This window comes from Lissotriton vulgaris, chromosome 12 (genome assembly GCF_964263255.1).
Source record: "Lissotriton vulgaris chromosome 12, aLisVul1.2, whole genome shotgun sequence".
NCBI classification, from domain to species: domain Eukaryota; kingdom Metazoa; phylum Chordata; class Amphibia; order Caudata; family Salamandridae; genus Lissotriton; species Lissotriton vulgaris.
Genome location: NC_141700.1, coordinates 294,690,639 through 294,705,962, shown reverse-complemented (window position 1 = coordinate 294,705,962; position 15,324 = coordinate 294,690,639). Strand labels below are relative to the sequence as shown.

Genomic DNA, 15,324 nt, shown 5'->3' with positions numbered 1-15,324 from the left:
CCCCCCCGCTCCCCCCGCCCCGATCCAGGGTTTGTACAGGAAATGTTAAGGTTTTTGAAACAAGAAGATTTAAAATCAATTGTCCATACCACCAACACCAGCGTAATTGATTTGGCACTATTACCTGATAATTCTTTTGTTCCTCAGTGAAAGCGACAAGAATGACTGAAATAAATAGATTCAGCACGACGAATGTCATGAAAATGATGCATGAACCAATCAGGAAGGAGCCCAGAATCGGATTATAGTCCAACACCTGAAATGAGAAAACAATGAGAAGGCAGAATTAGAACTGCATACAAAAACAAACACCTTTGAATATAAATTGTGATTTTCTACTTTCTTAAAGAAACAAATGACTGCATGTTCTAGACTTTCTTTCAAATGATAAATGCGATTGTCTGTAGATATTAATTCTGAGGTATCTTGGGTTATCTTCCTTTGGAGTTTATTGTTTGTGCCTGTGGGTATAATGCAACATTTCCTGTACAATAATAATATTTTTTGTAAATTCACAGCCGGAACCTAATCCCTGCAAGTGAAGCTCCAGATACAACCTGTGACTTATCTCTTTTATTAATACCTTTGCCCTAGGAAGAGCAACCATCCCCCCTAAACCTAATGTTTTTTCACCCCAGGCTCTATTTCTGCTGACTTGTCCTGCATGGTCCCTCCTTAGTTTCTTGTCTGCTTCCTTTTATGGATATTGTCTGAGGTGGCTAGTGACATACTAACTTACCCTAACTGTGGTCCTGGGGTCTCCCTGTGGCACTGATAGGACCAAAAAGCACTTTATAAAAAATAATTTTTCGATGTGAACAGGATGGAGCAGCAAATCAGTAGCAACATTGGAAAAAACCAAGCACCTGTCTCCCGTGCTTATTTACAATATAGCCCCAAGGTGGCCAACTCCCGGTGGCATGCAGTTTTTTTTTTTTAAAAGGGAGGGGCGCACGGAGACCCACTCCTTAATTATGCCCCAGGGACCACCACCTCCCTGGGACTAAATACAAAGAAACGGAGGGCCTTACAGACCCCCCTGGGGTACCACCACCCCTACGGGTCTAGGTTAAATATGGAGCAGAGGCCGCGCGGATTCCACCACCTCCCCAGGACTTTCTTTTTTTTAGAAGCAGGGGATCCGCAGCCCCCCGCCCCCCCCCCCCCCGGCCATTCTTGGCCCCAGGGACTACCACCTCCCCGGGGCAGACGCTTGAAAATCAAAGGAGGAAGGCTACTCTACTAGAGCCATACATGGCCCTTGGAAGCTCCACCCCCAGGGTGTCCACCCCCCGGGACATAGCTGTTTGCTTTAGCTGTGCTTTCAGTGGGTGGTAGCTGTCAAAGTGCTCTCCCCTGCTGGAAGCAGAAGCATTATCTCTTTTATTGCCCGGAGACATGTGGGCAAAAGAAAGAGATGAAACAATTGCTCCTGCACTGTGAGAGCTGCCTTTCCAGCAGCTCCCTCCATGCAGCATCAATCCTGGCTCCTGCAGGAGGTGGGGAGCTGGCTGGGACAACAAGGCTCTTGAGGCTCCCTCCACGTTCCCGGTCAAAGAGGCAAAATAAAGATCCGAAAGGAGCAGAAAGAGGCACAATAAAGGTTAGAAACAAACAGTAAGAGGTAGAATAAATGTCATCAACGAGCACTAAGAGGCAAAATAATATTGAGAAACAAGCAGAAAGTGGCAGAATAAAGTTCAGAAGGGAGCAGAAAGAAGCAAAATAAAGGTGAGAAATTATCAGGAAGAGGCAAAATGAAGGCGAGAAACCAGCAGAAAGAGGCAAAATAGAGGTCAGAAACCAGCACCAAGATGCAAAATAAAGTTGAAATACGAGCAGCAAAAGGCAAAATAAAAGTCAGCAACGAGCAAAAATGAGCAAACTACAGGTGAGAAACAAGTAGAAAGAGGCTAAATAAAAGTCAGAAATAAGCATAGAGAAGCAAAATAAAGGTGAGAAACGAGCAGAAAGAGGGAGAATAAAGGTCAGAAATGAGCAGAAAGAGGCAAAATAGAGGTCCGAAATGAGCATCAAAAAGCAGAATAAAGGTCAGAAATTAGCAGAAAGAGGCAGAATAAAGGTCAGAAACAAGCAGCAAGATGCAAAATAAAGGTGTGAAAAGAGCGGAGGAGGCAAAAAAATGATTACTAATGAGCAGAAAGGGGTGAAATAAAAGTGAGAAATGAGCAGAAAGAGGCAGAGTAAAGATCTGAAGGGAGCAGAAAGAGGCAGACTTAAGGCCAAAAATTAGCAGAAAGAGGCAAAATAAAGGTGAGAAATGTGCGGAAAGAGGCAAAATAATGGTAAGCAATGAGCAGAAATAGGCAAAATACAATTGAGAAACAAGCAGAAAGAGGCAAAGTAAAGGTCAGCAATGAGCAGAAAGAGGCAAAGAAAGGTGAGAAACGAGCAGAAAGAGGCAGAAAAAAAGTCAGAAGGGAGAGAAAGGAGGCAGAATAGAGGTAAGAAACCAACAGCAAAAGGCAGAATAGAGGTCAGAAACCAGTAGAAAGATGCAATATAAAGGTCAAGAGTGAGCAGAAAGAGGCACTATAATGGACAGAATGAGCAGAAAGAGGCAAGATAGAGGCCTTTCCAGCAGCTCCCTCCATGCAGTAGCAATGCCGGCTCCTGCAGGAGGCGGGAAGCTGGCTGGGACCACGGGGTCTTGAGGCTCCCTCCATGGTCCTGGGCAAAGAGGCAAAACAAAGGTCAGAAATTAGCAGAAAGAGGCAGAATAAAGTTCAGAAGGGAGCAGAAAGAGGCAGAATAAAGGTGAGAAAAGAGCAGAAAGAAGCAAAATAAAGGTGAGAAATTATCAGGAAGAGGCAAAATGAAGGCGAGAAACCAGCAGAAAGAGGCAAAATAGAGGTCAGAAACCAGCACCAAGATGCAAAATAAAGTTGAAATACGAGCAGCAAAAGGCAAAATAAAAGTCAGCAACGAGCAAAAATGAGCAAACTACAGGTGAGAAACAAGTAGAAAGAGGCTAAATAAAAGTCAGAAATAAGCATAGAGAAGCAAAATAAAGGTGAGAAACGAGCAGAAAGAGGGAGAATAAAGGTCAGAAATGAGCAGAAAGAGGCAAAATAGAGGTCCGAAATGAGCATCAAAAAGCAGAATAAAGGTCAGAAATTAGCAGAAAGAGGCAGAATAAAGGTCAGAAACAAGCAGCAAGATGCAAAATAAAGGTGTGAAAAGAGCAGAGGAGGCAAAAAAATGATTACTAATGAGCAGAAAGGGGTGAAATAAAAGTGAGAAATGAGCAGAAAGAGGCAGAGTAAAGATCAGAAGGGAGCAGAAAGAGGCAGACTTAAGGCCAGAAATTAGCAGAAAGAGGCAAAATAAAGGTGAGAAATGTGCGGAAAGAGGCAAAATAATGGTCAGCAATGAGCAGAAATAGGCAAAATACAATTGAGAAACAAGCAGAAAGAGGCAAAGTAAAGGTCAGCAATGAGCAGAAAGAGGCAAAGAAAGGTGAGAAACGAGCAGAAAGAGGCAGAAAAAAAGTCAGAAGGGAGAAAAAGGAGGCAGAATAGAGGTAAGAAACCAACAGCAAAAGGCAGAATAGAGGTCAGAAACCAGTAGAAAGATGCAATATAAAGGTCAAGAGTGAGCAGAAAGAGGCACTATAATGGACAGAATGAGCAGAAAGAGGCAAGATAGAGGCCTTTCCAGCAGCTCCCCCCATGCAGTAGCAATGCCGGCTCCTGCAGGAGGCGGGAAGCTGGCTGGGACCACGGGGTCTTGAGGCTCCCTCCATGGTCCTGGGCAAAGAGGCAAAACAAAGGTCAGAAATTAGCAGAAAGAGGCAGAATAAAGTTCAGAAGGGAGCAGAAAGAGGCAGAATAAAGGTGAGAAAAGAGCAGAAAGAAGCAAAATAAAGGTGAGAAATTATCAGGAAGAGGCAAAATGAAGGCGAGAAACCAGCAGAAAGAGGCAAAATAGAGGTCAGAAACCAGCACCAAGATGCAAAATAAAGTTGAAATACGAGCAGCAAAAGGCAAAATAAAAGTCAGCAACGAGCAAAAATGAGCAAACTACAGGTGAGAAACAAGTAGAAAGAGGCTAAATAAAAGTCAGAAATAAGCATAGAGAAGCAAAATAAAGGTGAGAAACGAGCAGAAAGAGGGAGAATAAAGGTCAGAAATGAGCAGAAAGAGGCAAAATAGAGGTCCGAAATGAGCATCAAAAAGCAGAATAAAGGTCAGAAATTAGCAGAAAGAGGCAGAATAAAGGTCAGAAACAAGCAGCAAGATGCAAAATAAAGGTGTGAAAAGAGCGGAGGAGGCAAAAAAATGATTACTAGAGGTCAGAAACCAGTAGAAAGATGCAATATAAAGGTCAAGAGTGAGCAGAAAGAGGCACTATAATGGACAGAATGAGCAGAAAGAGGCAAGATAGAGGCCTTTCCAGGAGCTCCCTCCATGCAGTAGCAATGCCGGCTCCTGCAGGAGGCGGGAAGCTGGCTGGGACCACGGGGTCTTGAGGCTCCCTCCATGGTCCTGGGCAAAGAGGCAAAACAAAGGTCTCTCAAAGACCAACTCAGAGACTCATACACCCACTCACAGACCCACTAAGACAACCATGCACCCACTCACAGATTCACTCAGATCCTCATGCACCTACTCACTCACCCAATCAGAGACTCTTGCATGCTTTCACAGACCCATTCAGACACTCATCACCTGCTTAAAGACCCACTCAGACACTCATGTTTTTATTCACAGACCCACTCAGAGAACCATGCACCCACTTACAGTCATGCACCCACTGATTTATCCAAATAGACACTCACTCACCCACTCACAGACTCATTCAGAAACTCGCACAACCACTCATAGACCCAGTCAGAAGCTCATGTGCCAACTCACAGACCCACTCAGACACGCATGCATCCACTCACAGACCCACTCAGACATTCACACATCCAGTCACAGATCCACTCTGAGGCTCATGCACTCACACAGAGACTCACCCAGCGACTCATGCACTCACTGACAGACCTCCTCAGTGACTCATGTATCCACCTACAGAACCACTCATGTACCCACTCACAGACCCACTTAGATACTCACACACCAACTCAGACATTAACACACCCACAGAGAGACCCACTCAGACATTCTAACACCTGCTCACAGACTTACTGAGACACTCATGCTCTCACTCAAACACTCCCTGTTAAAGGTTATTATTATTATTATTATTGTGAAATTTATAACGCGCTCAGTTACCCAGGGGCATCCCGGCGCTGGACACAGCGAAGGAAAAAGACTCAAACTCAGCCACTACACCGGAAACAGATGGGTCTTGAGGAGTTTCCTAAAGTGCAGGATGTTAGGCTCTGAGCGTATCTTAAGGGGCAGGGAGTTCCACAGTGCCGCCACTTGCACCGAGAAACGCCGGCCACCCGAACAAGCTCTTTTAACTCTGGCTGAATGAAGCAGGTGCTTTTTGGTCAGAGCGAAGAGCCCGTGTGGACTTATATGGACGTGCCATATTAATCAAAATGGAGGGGCCCCTCCCATGCAGGATTTTGTGTGCAGTGCATAAGGATTTGAATTTCACCCGCTCCTTAACAGGGAGCCAGTGAAGAGTTTTCAGGGCCGGAGCAGCTGATTGTCTCCTAAGGACCATCATCAGCAGTCTTGCGGCTGCATTCTGAACCTGTTGGAGGGTCTTTAAAGTCGACTCCGGGGCACCGACGAACAACGCGTTCCCATAATCGAGTCTAGACAAAATAAGACCACGGATCAGAAGTTTCCTTGATGAATCAGGGAGCAACGGTAACACCTTGTGAGCTGACCGCAGCAGGCCAAAACAAATCCCCGCTGTCTTCCTGGCGTGTGTCCTGAAGGACAGATCTTCTTCCAACCATACTCCTAAGCTCTTGATCTCCTTCTTAGGAGATGGTGGAACGCCCAAGGACCGGGGCCAACAACCAGCTATGAGTGAAGGCCTGGATTTGCCAAGCAACATCAGCTCAGTTTTTTCTCCATTGAGCTTCAAAGCAGAGTGGGACATCCACCGATGTACATTGGCAAGACAGTCGTGGAGAACCTCAGGTCGTTCCGCCAGCTGGGTCAGACCTACTACCAGCTGAGTATCATCAGCGTAGCTGATGATCTTCACACCTGAAGGGGAGACCACTCTTTCAAGTGGAGTCATATAAACATTAAATAAAGTAGGGCTCAAAGATGAGCCCTGGGGGACTCCACATTGAAGAGGGAACGAGGTCGACTGCTCTGCCCCTTCCCAGACTTGATAAAATTGGTCTGAGAGGAAGGACTCAAGCCACTTCAGGGCCATTCCCGTAATGCCCACCTCTGGCAGACGTTGGAGGAGCACCTGATGACTAACGGTGTCGAAGGCAGCACTCAAGTCCAGGAGGATCACTGCCACTGACCCCCCTGAATCAAGAATGCTCCTTGCTTCCTCCACCACTGCCAATAAGGCCGTGTCCGTCCCCTGACCAGGGCGAAAGCCAGTCTGGGAGTCTCCCAACAAACGATGGAATTCAAGATGGTGTGAAAGCTGGCGATTGACCAATTTTTCTGCAATTTTGGAAAACCCGGGCAAAAGTGAAATGGGCCTAAAATTGGCCAAATTGGAAGGGTCCAAGCCCGGTTTTTCAGCAGTGCTTTAACAACTGCTTTTTTCCAACTCTGGGGCACCGTACCCTGAGAGAGGGAAAGATTGATAAGGTCATTGATAAGGTCCGTAAGCGGGGTGGAAAGAATGTTGGCCACTTGTTTGAGCCATTTTATAGGCACCGGGTCACTAGGCGACCCACTCTTCATCACTTTCAGGACTTTTACAACCTCTTCCTTCGTAAAAGGACCAAAGGAGGACAGCTCAAAAGGGCATGTTACTGGGCCAAAACCCACCTCCAAATTCTGTGACGTCACCGGCAAAGAGGACAAGATCTTCTCTATTTTAGAGTGAAAGAAGTCTGCCAACTCCTCACATTTTTCCTGAGGGTTACCATGCACGACTGGAGGGACCGGAGCCTTCAGAAGATCCTTAAAGATTTTAAAGGATTCCCCTGAGGAGTTACTCGCCCTATCAATCCTGTCACTGACGTAGCTAATTTTAGCGTCCTTCAAAGCAACTTTGTATTTCCTCATGGCTACCTTATAGTCTTGCCGGCTCTCTTCATTCCACTCTCTCCTCCATGCCCGTTCCAATCTTTTACAGATTGTTCTCAGACAACTAAGTTCAGGAGTGTACCAGGGAGCGGAACCAGTTCTTCTTTCCCTGGTGGGCCTTTTCTTTTTCGGTATTATTAGATCAAGGGAACTAGTCAGCCAATTTTCCACGTGCTGGTCAGCTGTAATTGGGTCAGAGACAGGGGGGGGACAGGTTCTCGCCAACTCAACCGCCCAGCTGTCCACTGGCAGCCTAGACCATAGCCGCTCAACTGTGTACCGTCTGGGTACAGGATCTCTCCCCTTCTCCAACTGCCACCTAAGGGGGACTAGGCAATGGTCTGTCCAAGGAAGCGCCAGGGGCGGCAGGGCCTGTAGGTTCTCTGAATTAGAGAAAGCCACATCCAACTAGTGACCCTTGTTGTGGGTAGCTCCGATGTTAACGAGCTGCAGATCAAGTGCTCCCAACATGCCTCGTAGGTCTCTCGCCACTGCATCGCTCGGATCTTCAAAATGCAGGTTGAGGTCCCCAAGGACTATAAAGTTGGAAGAAGCGGCGGCTAATTGTATAACCGACTCAAGAAAAGAATCAGTGAAATTCCCTATTGCTGCAGGAGGCCAATAGACGAGAAGGCCCGCAATAGAAATGGTGGGAGAGATAAGTAGCGAGAATTGACAGCCTTCACAGTTATCAATACCGCTATCTAAGACTTTACACGTAAATTTATCTCTGTACAAAATGGCCACTCCTCCCCCTCTCCCGACCGGCCTATCTAAATGAAACATAAGATATCCAGGAGGAAGGGCTTGGACAATATCAGGTCCTGAGCAAGGGGTCAGCCAAGTTTCAGTAAGAAGCAAGGCGTCTAAGCTGTGGTCCAGAATCAACGAATTAATTTCCGTGGCGTGACAGGGCAATGACCTGCAATTAAGCAGAGCCATAGAAATTTGAATGCGATCTTTTGACGAACTACCGGAGCAACATAAGGAGCAGTTCTTAAAGGGGACACCTTCTGCCCATTGGTAGCCGCAACAAGGGTCTCTAGGAACGCGTAGCGAAAGTAAAGTGTTACTGGAGTACCTGCGAGTAGGATCCGTGAGTCCGGTCGAGCTGGGCAGAGTAATGCGCCCTATGCCCGTCTGGGCCCGGACGGGCACAGACGGGCTTAACTCTGGCGAGACTCCGGCGACGTTCCGGTGATGACGCTGCGTGATGACGCTGCGCGTCAGCATGGCTGGCTTTATGTTCGCCCAGCGTCAATAAACTAGAGCGCTGACCGCGCCGCCGGCAGTGTACCCCCTCCCAAAATGCCCACCACAAACGAGACAGTGGGCAAGGGACCCACGATAACACGGTGTTCTCACAATTAGAGTGGGGTAAGCGTGACAACCGTGCAAGTCTGCGGATGGCCTCAGGTAAAAGCAGGGGAAAAAGGTAAACTAAGAACCAAAAGAAAATAGGCAAAAACGGGACAATTAAAAAATAATTAAACAGAGCAGAGTTGCAGTAATATGCTGTGAGCAAAAAGTCCTTCCTAGAGCGCTATGAATCAAGAGGTTAGTGGTTAATTTTGGAAATAATATTCAAAAACCTTAGAAATGTACAAAAAAAAAAACAAAGGTTACAGGAATGTTATAGTTAGAAAACAACATTAAAAAACCTTGGAAATACATTGGAAAAACCAAATATTAAAGGGACATTACATTTAAGAAATAGAAGTTTAAAAAAACTTGGAAATTTACTGGAAAAAACAAAGCCCGACTTTATAGTAGGTACAAAAGGGGGTGGTAATGGACGGAGCATCTGAACCAAGCAAACACTCACACCCAGTCAAAAGATCTGGGTTTAATCCATCACCGTTCTTTAGCCCACTCTGCCACCCCAGTTCAGACATGGCTATATGCAAATCAGTCTGACCCTGTGCCTCATGGGAACAGTCCAGCCCGAATGCCAAGCCATGCTTTCCCTGGACCGGAAACAAGCTTCCGAGGACCGGTTTCTGGCATTCCAGCCGTCTTCAGCCCGGCTTGTTTGAATCCAGTGGCAAAGTGAGCAAGGGACTCACGTCTGAGCATACCCTGCCACCCTTATGGCGGCCAAAAGCGGTACAAAAGGGGGTGGTAATGGACGGAGCATCTGAACCAATCAAACACTCACACCCAGTCAAAAGATCTGGGTTTAATCCATCATCGTTCTTTAGCCCACTCTGCCACCCCAGTTCAGACATGGCTATATGCAAATCAGTCTGACCCTGTGCCTCTTGGTAACAGTCCAGCCCGAACTGCCAAGCCATGCCTTCCCTGGACCGGAAACAAGCTTCAGAGGACTGGTTTCTGGCATTCCAGCCATCTTCAGCCCGGCTTGCTTGAATCCAGTGGCAAAGTGAGCAAGGGACTCACGTCTGAGCATACCCTGCAAATCAGTCTGACCCTGTGCCTCATGGGAACAGTCCAGCCCGAACTGCCAAGCCATGCCTTCCCTGGACCGGATTGATTGATTCAGATGCTCCGTCCATCACCACCCCCTTTTGTACGACTTTATAGTCGGGCTCAGATTTCACTCGTACAAAACCAGTCAATTCAGCAGTTATAGTTAGCTGAGCTAACTATAACTAATGCCCCCGCAATGCCCTGTTTATGACTTCACATCTTACATCACTCATGAGATGGTCAGTGACATTACTGATGACATCACTGATGACTTCTCCTATGACATCACTGATGACATCATCCAGTGAGTGTGAGTGGTTTCTAAGAATTTATGAATGCTAAAGATATATACTAGGGAGGCGTGGTTTCGGCGCCGACGCAAGATGGCAGAGACGCGCTGAGCTTCGACGGACCGGGAAGCTAAATCAACTTGGGAGATCGTTCTGGCGCTTCTGAACAAGGGGATTCTCTTCCTCTGGAAATAGTGAGTCTCCAGTGCGCTGCAGTCTCTTCCCCTGAGTAGTTTTTATCAGCCAAATGGCCGGTGGGATTTCCTCTCACTAAAACGGTTGCGTCCGCCATTTTGAAAAGAGGAACGCATTAACTCCAGCATGAACTCTTGGCTTCTTTTAATTTTACACCAAATGCTTTTCTCCTCAATTGTCTCTTAGGGCCAGATGTGGGTGGCCATTTACCGACCGGTAACGGCCGATTTCGGCGTTACCGACCGGTAAATGGTCATTGGTGATGTAGGGGCCCTATTTTACCGATTTGGTAAATTTACAGAATCGGTAAATTTACCAAATCGGTAAAATACCGAATCAGTATTTTTACCGATTTGGTAACTTGCAGATGTAGGTGGGACTCTTCTGAGTCCCACAGGCCTTACAGAATCGGTATTTTACCACCCAATCCAATTGGGTGGTAGAATACCGAATCCAGGTGTGCATGCACATGTGTGCATGCACACCTATGCCATGTGACAGACAGACATGCTCTTAGGGCATGTCTGTGTGCCACATGGCACGCGTGCCTGAATACGGGGTGCTAGAGGGTGTCAAAGTGACACCCCTGCACCCTTGCAAGACTAGGTAATTACCGAATCAGTAAATACCGATTCGGTATTCCACATTGATTCCTATGGGCTTCAAGGCCCATAGGAATCAATTGGGGATACCTATTCGGTATTTACTGAATCGGTAAATACCGAATCTTACAGATTCGGTATTTACAGAATCAGATTTACCTACATTTCCCCCCCTCTAATTTACCACTTCTTAAATACCGAATCCGTATGATTCGGTATTTTAGAAGTGGTAAATTAGATTTACCTACATCGGGCCCCTAAAGAGGAATTTCTACAGTGACCATATTATGCTGAATAAGCTCTGCCCCCTATCTTGTTGTGGAATGTTTGGTTTACCTCAGCATGGATAATTCCCTCTTTTCTGACATCAAGTTTTTTCGAATATCTAAGGCAGTTTGTGACACCATTACTTAACTTGACTTTTTTATTACTCTGCCTATTTGGACTTTCAAGAATTGTAGCTTAATCGCTCTTCACCTCGGTCTGAGTCTTTTTTGCCACACAATAATTTCATTTTTTATAATTTTTCCCCCTTATGGGAAGATTAAAGAATCTTAGGCTCTCTGCTATCTGTAAGCATGTTACTCTCTCAGACTCTGACTCCTTAAATAATAACATGGAGGAAAACACCCCACACAAACCTGAACCCTTATCAGGAGGTATTTCAAAACTGCATCCTTCAACAAACCGATTGTGAGCTATACTAAACTATCAAAAAAGGACCCTCCATCCCCAGGACATACTTCTTCTGTATTTATAGATTTGATTTTGGAGGAAATTCGTGCCTTAAAACCTTTTATGGAAGAAACTAAAAAAACGATGCAATTTCTGGACAGTAAATGGTCTTTCCTAGACCAACACGTTTCTGTCATCGATCAATCCATGGAATCCTTACAAACTACTTGTTCTCGTCTACCTCAACTAGGAGTAGAAATTGCTCCTCTCAAGAAACACACTGAGGACTTGCAAAACCAGAATCACAGGAACATCTTACGTATTTATGGACTTCCTGAAAATTTAGAGGGCTCAAACCCTACAGCTTATTTCCAATCTTTTCTACCAAAACTTCTAGACTTGTCACCTTCCGTCTCCATCAATATTCAACGAATTCACAGGCTTGGTCACAGGATTTCATCAAAGCCTTGTGGCGTCATACTGTATTTTTTACAATACACAGATCTATTACACATTTTGTCGTCTGTTAAAGCCAAAAGACAGGTCTCCTGAAAGGGACACTTCTTGTTCTTTTCACAAGATGTAGCGAAGGTCACTGCAGATCGTCAGAAAAAAATTCTTGATCTTCGTCCTCAATTACTATCCATAAATGCTAGATATGGTCTCATCCATCCTTCTCTTTTTAAGGTCACTTATAAAGAAAAGACTACCACCTATGATGACCCAGAAGTTTTAAAATAATTTCTTCTACAATTCGAAGCAGATGTCATGGACACTGCAAAACCTTCTTAATTGATACCTTGTTATTTCTTATATGCTCATGTTGTGCATATTTTATGTATAATTCTGTCTGATGTTGGTTCTAGTTACTCTGCAGATTTTTCTTTATTCTCTTATGGTGTCAATTCTTCCTTCCTCTCTTACCCCTCGTTCTTCTTATTTGATCTCCTCAATTTTGTTGATGTACTTCTTATTCCAAGCTGCCATATCGTTCGCTGGAACTCTGACGTTGTCATCGTCGCTGCTGGGCTTGTAGGTATGTTTTTCAGTTGTCATTTATTTGACTTCTACTGTCTTCTTGTTCTTCCTTTTTTCAATCTACTTATTTCATAATTCTATTTCTTACCATTCGTCCTAGTGTCTATTCTGTTGCTACCTTTCTCCTTTCTTTCCTATTCAAACAACAGTTTTACCTCTATACTTTTTTCTTTTCATCCTTTCTCAAATTTGAATTTCGATTATATCACTGTTCGCTTATTGACTGTTCATGTTAAAATCTTTTGGTAAAATTCAGAGTTACTACATGGAACATTAGGGATTAGGTAATCCCATTAAGAGACAACGGGTATTATCTCATTTAGATAAATTAAAAACGGACATTGCATTACTTCAGGAATCACATCTATCTGAAACCGAAGCATCTAACCTAAAGAAATGTTGGGTAGGCAATGCATTTTCTTCTACGGCATTAGGTAAGAAAAATTGCATTTTGATTCTTTGTCATAAGAAGTTTCATGATTCAGTTGTTCATCAAGAATCTGACTCTGATGGTCATTGGGTTATTGTTAAACTTCTTCTTTATAATATACCATTAGTTGTTTTTAATGTATATGGCCCTGTTTCCATTGATAAAGTTATTGGGACTCAGATCTCTGATAAACTACTTTTGATTGATGATGAATATATTGTTTTTGATAGTGACTGCAATCAACTACATAACCCCATATTGGACAGACACTCACCAGTTAAATTAATCAAAACTAAGATGCACTCACAGTTTACTTCCACTATATGCCGCAAATCTCTAGTTGATATCTGGAGGCTTTGTCACCCAGATCTCTGAGAATACAGTTTCTATTCACCCCCACACCAATCACAATCCCAAAGTGACTACCTCTTTTTAAGTAAATCCTTAACTCAACATGTTCTTCAGTCTGAGATAGGATCTATCTTAATATCAGATCATGCCCCGGTTTATGTTGATTTCGATTTGATATCTTTTACTCCACATGCTGATAGGTGGCGTTTTAATAATTCATTACTTGCTGACCCTAATTTCTCTAGCCAAATCAGCTCTTTTGTCTCTGAGTTTTTCGCTCTCAATTCAACACCAGATTCTTTCCCTGTAATGGTCTGGTATTCTTTAAAGGCGGCTGCTCGAGGTTTCATAATGAATTTTGTTTCACAAAAGAAAAAATGTTTTGAAGTACAAACCACTCAATAACTCACTAAGATTAAACAACTAGAATATACTTATTACCATTCTAATACTGAGTCTTCTTTAAAAAATCTTATTGATGCGAGGCTCACTTTTAACAGAATAGCCACGGAAGCCGCTTCCTCCTATCTTTTAAAAACCAGCTCTCGATACTACGGAGGCCAAAATAAAATGGGGAAACTACTGGCTAACTACTTAAAAATAAGGTGAGAAAGAACTAGAATATAATCTTTGTTGAACCCTGCTGGAATTTCATTATTTAAAGACAAGGATATCTTAAATGAGTTTGTTTCTTTTTATAAAACTTTATATACTCCAGAGACGCAACCAATTCAATCAGATCTATCCCCTTATTTTCAATCCATCAATTCCCCCCATTTCAACATATCGATTTTGATTCACTGGAATCTGATGTTACTTTAGCAGAAATTATTCATGTAGTATCTGTATTATGGCGAGGGAAAGCACTTAGACCTGATGGATTTACCGTTGAGTTCTTTGAACACTTTGCTAAACTTTTCCTTACAAATCCATTACTTTTATTTAAATTCTTTTATTACAAATGGTTCATCTCACAGCACTTTTCAGGAAGCCATGATATGTTTAATCCCTAAGGATAATAAAGATCCTTCCCGTTGCAAAATTTATTGCCCCATCTCTTTAGTCAACACAGACTATAAGATTTTTGCAAAAATTCTGTCTCTTTGCATTGACCCTATCCTACCTGAACTTATTGGCCCTGAATAATCTGGATTTGTAAAAGGTCGGTTATCCTCTGACAACTCTAGAGTCTTTTTCAACATTCTTAGTAAGGCTTCTTCCCTAGACTACCCTATTGCCGCGATATCTTTAGAATATGAAAAAGCATTTGACAGGATCAGATTGGATTTTATGTTTGCTTTAAAATGGATTGGTTTTCCCTCCAAACTGATCTTCTAAATTTCTTTACTATACTTGGAACCCAGAGCTTCTATCTTCGTTAATGGTAAAATCTCAGATTATTTTCCTCTCTTTAGGAGAGTGAGACAAGGGTGTCCTTTATCACCTTTATCATTCATAGTAGCATTAGAACCCTTCTTAATCAGACTGGATACTCAGATCTCTGGTTTTCAACTTGATGATTCACACCAGGTATGTCTGTTTATGTCTGTTTATGCAGATGACATATTGATCTAATCCTGCAACTTCTCTTCCCTCTTTTCTGCATCAGGTTAACATTTTTTTTCAACTATCAGGCTACTGCCTTAATCCGGATAAATGTGAGGTCTTACTTCTCAATGTGTTGTGCCTTAAGCATTATTTTGTCCATACTTATTTTTCCTGGCCGCCTTCTAAGCTAAAATACCTGGGCTTGTGGATCTCCTCGACTATCCAAGAGACTTTAAAACTAAACTTTGATTATATTATAAAGACATAAAATTATTCTTTTGCATGTTGGCACCCACTTTCCTCGCTTGATTAGGTCGACTAGATTCAATTAATATGATGCTTACTACTCTGATTCTTTATATTCTCTCAATGATCCCTGTGCACATTCCCGGATATTATTTTAAGATCATTGATTTGCTTTTGTTGGAAATAGCCCTTTTTGCAGGTTTATCCCCAAACCTTTTGCTTCTTCCTCCTTTGTTTTTCCTGACCTGTGGTTGTTGGCAATAGGACTCTGGGCACTTTACCACTGCTGATCCGTGCTTAAGGGCATATGCTCTCTGTGTAAATTGTTGTTATAATTGGTTATCCATGATTGGCATATTTGTATC

The 15,324-nt window shown here is 43.6% G+C and overlaps 1 protein-coding gene across 1 annotated transcript in view; it reads right to left on the bottom strand.

The window, feature by feature from the left end:
- The window catches only part of LOC147673997 (polycystin-1-like protein 2), a 915,503-nt gene that overhangs the window by 26,611 nt on the left and 873,568 nt on the right, over positions 1-15,324 (bottom strand). The window contains exon 42 of the mRNA XM_086945086.1: positions 125-256. Coding sequence (XP_086801212.1) covers positions 125-256 — 132 coding nt within the window. The remainder of the gene's footprint in view (positions 1-124; positions 257-15,324) is intronic.